The sequence below is a fragment of the Phoca vitulina genome, unplaced genomic scaffold (genome assembly GCF_004348235.1).
Source record: "Phoca vitulina isolate PV1807 unplaced genomic scaffold, GSC_HSeal_1.0 scaffold72, whole genome shotgun sequence".
Classification (NCBI taxonomy): domain Eukaryota; kingdom Metazoa; phylum Chordata; class Mammalia; order Carnivora; family Phocidae; genus Phoca; species Phoca vitulina.
The window spans coordinates 5,796,443-5,801,982 of record NW_022589775.1 but is presented as its reverse complement, the minus strand read 5'-3'; the positions used below and the strand labels follow the sequence as shown (position 1 = coordinate 5,801,982).

The window sequence follows — 5,540 nt, the reverse complement described above, 5'->3', positions numbered from 1 at the left end:
AAAATATACAGAATATTCCCATATACCCTTCACCCAGTTACACAACTATGGTAAAACCTTTCATAATCAAGTACAATTATCAAAACTTAAGAAATTAACCTCATACAATATTAACTAAACATTTGGGTTTTGCCATTTTTTTCACTAGTATCCTTTTTCTGGTCCAGGACCAAATTCAAGATCCTACATGGCATTCAGTTGTCTTATCTCCTTAGTCTCCCCTCAATTGGTGACAGTTTCTGTCTTTTCTTAACTTTTATGGCATTAACAATTTAAAAAGTCAAATGTTCTGTAGTATGTTCTCAATTTGGGTTTGTTTGTTTTCTTATAACAAAGTTGAGGTTGAAATACCAAAAGAAGCATACCTATTTCATTGTGTCATAGCAGGAAGTACATGATGTCAGTAAATCTTCAAAAGTTTCTGGAATAGATTTTTAAACTCAAATTACTAATACAGTAAATCCTTATGTAGCCATGGTCCATGGATTTCAACTTTAGGGATTCTACCATGGTTTTTGATCATATACAAAATGATAGATGCATATACATGTGAAGTATAAACCAAAGTGGATAATCCTGCTCCACAAAAAACACACAATAAAACACATTAATCATTCAGATATTTACAAGTGAACCTTGCCATGTCCTCTCCATGTAGTCTATGTGACTTCTGCCATGTCTTCTCCACGAATTTTCCAACCTTCCTTACATCTTTGAAACCATACTTTTACTCCCAAGGGTGCATATATGCAGCTAGGAAGGAGAATGTTATTAAAGGAAAAAGGAATTTTGAAGAAGTGGAACATGTATGGTTATGTGATCTCATGGTAGCTAGTAATATAGTTTAGATCTCACATCTGGAGTAAACAAGTCACCAAAGTAGGAGAAAACCCTTTCATTAAAGGCACATGATTTCATTACAGGCATCCTGACACGCAGCAAAATTGTCTTGGATATATTGGTTATGAGGAATTTTTGAAATGGTTATAATGCCAATTAGTTTGAAGCATGAATCCAATAGTGCTTGTGGTTTGCCCTACATACCACTCAGTTGGTATGTAAGGCCCTATGTAGATTATAAACTTAAAACCCTAGAAATTGATTCTGTTCTTCAACTGAGCCTTCTCCTTACACTATGAGCTTCTACAACAACTACTATGGTGGCCTGAGCTATGGCTATGGTGGCCTGGGATGTGGCTATGGATGTGGCTATGGAGGATATGGATACGCCTCTTACCGTCCATGCTGCTATGGAGGATACTGGTCTTCTGGCTTCTTCTGAGAAATTCTAGATTACTGATTTGTTTAAGAAATTTGCCTATGAGGTCCTATATGTATCCCTTGCATTATTTATAATAACCATGTTATTGTCTGTTCAAATAATGAACATCAGAACTTTTTAAATTGAAATCACCTGAGTTTTCAACAACTGAGAAAAATATTCATTTGATCCTTACTATTACATGATTAAACACAAACCATATTCACCATATCCATTTGGGAAAAATGTCTAAATTCATTTTTCATTAAAAGTAGTGTTTGCAGGGCACCTGCGTGGCTCAGTCGGTTAAGCGTTTGCCTTTGGCTCAGGTCATGATACCAGGGTCCTGGGATGGAGTCCCACATCAGGGTCCCTGCTCATCAGGGAGTCTTCTTCTCCCTCTCCCTCTGCCCACCCTCTCCCCCCACTTGTGCTCTTTCTTGTGCACATACTTTCTCTCTCAAATAAATAAAATCTTTTAATTAAAAAAAAGTAGTGTTTGCATATCTACAACATTTTGTGTATATTTGTTTATCCAGGTTTCTTCTGTGTGTGTGTGTGTGTGTGTGTGGTTGTTGACCCTTTTGGTTATCTATAGTTCATAAGTTAGATGTGTGGTTGAATATAGTTATTCATATAGTGCTTTTATTTTTTTATTTGTTTTATTTTATTTTAATTCCAGTATAGTTAACATACAGTGTCATATTAGTTTTAGGTGAACAATATAGTGATTCAACAATTTCATACTAGCCAGTGCTCATCACAACAAGTGCACTCCTTAATCCCTTACACCTATTTCACCCATCCCCCCACCCACCTCCCCTCTGGTAACCATCAGTTTGTTCTCAACAGTTAAGAGTCTGTTTCTTGGCTTATTTCTCTCTTTCTCTTTCTCTTTGTTTGTTTATTTTGTTTCTTGAAGTTCATGTATGAGTGAGATCATATGGTATTTGTCTTTGACTGACTTATTTCACTCAGCATTATACTCTCTAGCTCCATCCATGTCTTTGCAAATGGAAAGATTTCATTCTGTTTTTATGGCTGAATAATATCCCATTGTATATCTATACCACATCTTTATCCACTCATCTATCCATGAACACCTGGGGTGCTTCCATAATTTGGCTATTGTAAGTAATGCAGCAATAAACACAAGGATGATGCATTATCTTTTTGAATTAGTGTTTTTGTATTCTTTGGGTGAATACTCAGTAATAGAATTACTGGATCATATGGTAGTTCTATTTTTAAATTTTTGAGGAACCTCCATACTGTTTTCCAGAGTGGCTGCACCCGTCTGCATTCCCACCAACAGTGCGTGAGTGTTCCTTTTTCTCCACATCTTCACCAACACTTGTGGTTTCTTCTGTTTTTGATTTTAGCCATTCTGACAGGTGTGAGGTGATATCTCATTGTGGTTTGGATTTGCATTTTTCTGATGAAGGGTGATGTTGAACATCTCTTCATGTATCTGTTGGCCATCTGTAGGTCTTTGAAGAAATGTCTGTTCATGTTTTCTGCCCATTTTTAAATTGCATTATTTGTTCTTCTGGTGTTGAGTTGTATAAATTTTTGACATATTTTGTATACTAATCCTTTATTAGATATGCCATTTGCAAATATCTTCTCCATTTAGTAAGTTGTCTTTTAGCTTTTTTGATAGTTTCTTTTGCTGTGCAGAAGATTTTTGTTTTGATGTAGTCCTAATAGTTTAGTTTTGCTTTTGTTTCCTTTGCTTCAGGAGACATATCTAGAAAAATGTTTGTATGATTAATGTCAAAGACATTACTGCCTGTGTTCTCTTCTAGATTTTTATAATTTCTGGTCTCATATTTAGACCCTTAATCCATTTTGAGTTTATTTTTGTATATGATATAAGAAAGTGGTCCAGTTTCATTCTTTGGTATGTTGGTTGACTAGTTTTCCTAAGACCATTTGTTGAAGAGACTTTTTACCATTGCATATTCTTTCCTCCTTTGTCAAATATTAATTGACCATATAATTATGGGTTTATTTCCGGGCTTCCTATTCTGTTCCATTGATTTAAGTGTCTACTTTTGTGCCAGTACCATAATGTTTTGATTACTATAGCTTTGTATATAACTTGAAGTCAGGAATTGTGATACCTCCAGTTTTGTTTTTCTTTTTCAGGTTTGCTTTGGTTATTCAGGGTCTTTTGTTGTTCATACAAATTTTAGGATTATTTGTTCTAGTCCTGTGAAAAATACTGAGGAAGATTAGAATTTGAAGTTTATTTCAGTGAAATTTTCAAGGAGTCAATCTCTGCTTGCATCTTGGAAAGAGACCTGTTTCATAACAAGGCAGTGGCTTGTGCAGACAAAAATTATATAAACTTAAGTCTGATCCAAAATATAGGCTGCAAATGTATCCCTGATCCTGATAGTCTGTTCAGTAAAGCTGTTTATAACAACTTCTCTTAATTCACTCAATTTATTACTACTAAATAACAATAATGTCAGCAATAATAAAATATAAATCAATAGTATCTATTACTATTTTGGAAGTAATGTTGGAATTTGGTAAAATTAAGACTGACAATGTGTCCATCAAAAGTACTTTCTGAATAGAGATCAAATTATGAAGTTGGCCAAAATCTTAACCTGCCCCCCAATACATGTTTTTTTAAAAGTGTCTGGAAGAGAGAATTAGGTAGATAAGTTTTCTTCTATAAGCTGAAGATAGCACATGGGACTATGTACAATTTCAGTTATTTTAAATTCATTGGCTCTTGTTTTTGGCCTAACATATGATCTATCTTGGAGAATATTCTATATGTGTACTTGAAAGAAACTTGTGTTTTCTTGCAGTTGGGTAAAATGGTGTCTAGAAGAGTGTTAGTTCTAGCTGGTTTATAGTGTTTTTTTTTTTTCAAGTTTATGTATATTATAATCTTTTATGTAGTTGCTATATCCATTATTCAAAGTGAGATTTTGACACCTTCAATTATTATTATTGCAGTCCTTTTTTCTTTCAATTCTGTCAATTTTTTGATTTGTTCATTTTGGATTTAACACCAGTACATATATTATATCTTCCTGAAAGATTACCCTACTTATCGCAAAATGTCCCTCTTTATCTCTATTAAATGTTTTTGGCTATTTTTGGTATATTTAATCTGATATTGTTATAGCCACTCCAGCTTTCTTAATAGTTGCTATTTGCATAATATGTATACGTATTTCCATTCTTTTACTTTCAAATCATTTGTTTCAAGAGAATTTGATTGTTGATTTTTATGACAGTTACTTTAAAATTTGTATCATACAAATGGAAAACCTGATTAGTGTTAGGATCAGTTAATTATCTTTTCTCATTCAAGTTGTAATTTTCTTGTTTCTTGGTATGATGGGTATGATAGTAATTTTGTGTATTAGAAGCATCTTGATCCTATTAAAATTTTTTTTCCAAAAGCAGGTAGTCACCCTGCTTGGGTTTAGCACATGGTCTTGTGGGTTATGATTCATAATTTTCAGAGTTGTTGCAGTGTTATTTTGGTCTGTTTGGTTTATCTTGCACTACTGGCTATCCCATTGACCCCTGCCATTGCTATGAAATTGTGGAAGGAGTTTCGCCAGCCCATCTGCTTTTTTTTTTTTGGTGGAGTAGTGGCATGGTGAGAATCCCAACCTACTTCCCTCACTGCCAAGAGGTCTCTTGTAGGGGGCAGGAGAGTCTCAGATACATGAGGACACAGTCTTCCTGGATCAGGAAACAACCCTCATTAAATAACATATAGATGAAAAAAGAAATCACACAGGAAGTTAGAAGATATTCTGAATTGACTAATAAAGAAGTACAACACTCCAAATGTATAGCTTACCACTGAAGAAGTGATTAGAAGGAAATTTATAGCTTTAAATATTTATGTTAGAAAAAAGAACATGTTAAAAATCAATGCTCTAAGCTTCTTTAAAAAGCTAGAAGTGAAGGAAAGATTAAATATAAAGTAAGAAGAATGAAAGAAAAATAAAGACAGAGTGTAATTAATTCTATAGAAAATGAACAAACTATAAAGAAAATTAATAATATGGTATTTGTCTTTCTCTGACTTATTTCTCTTAGCATAATCCTCTCTAGCTTCATCCATGTCACTGCAAAGGGCAAGATTTCATTCTTTTTTATTGCCAAGTAATATTCCATTGTGTGTGTGTGTATATATATATATATATATATATATAAAATATATATATATATATAATATATATATATATACACATATATATACCATAACTTCTTTATCCATTCATCAGTCAATGGA

At 33.4% G+C, this 5,540-nt stretch overlaps 1 protein-coding gene across 1 annotated transcript; it reads left to right on the top strand.

Annotated features, from left to right (window-relative positions):
• Positions 1 to 1,135: 1,135 nt before the first annotated feature.
• LOC116625032 (keratin-associated protein 20-2-like) lies at positions 1,136 to 1,282 on the top strand. The gene has a single exon (XM_032393324.1). The coding sequence runs from the start codon at positions 1,136 to 1,138 to the stop codon at positions 1,280 to 1,282; it is 147 nt and encodes a 48-aa protein (XP_032249215.1).
• Positions 1,283 to 5,540: the final 4,258 nt, after the last annotated feature.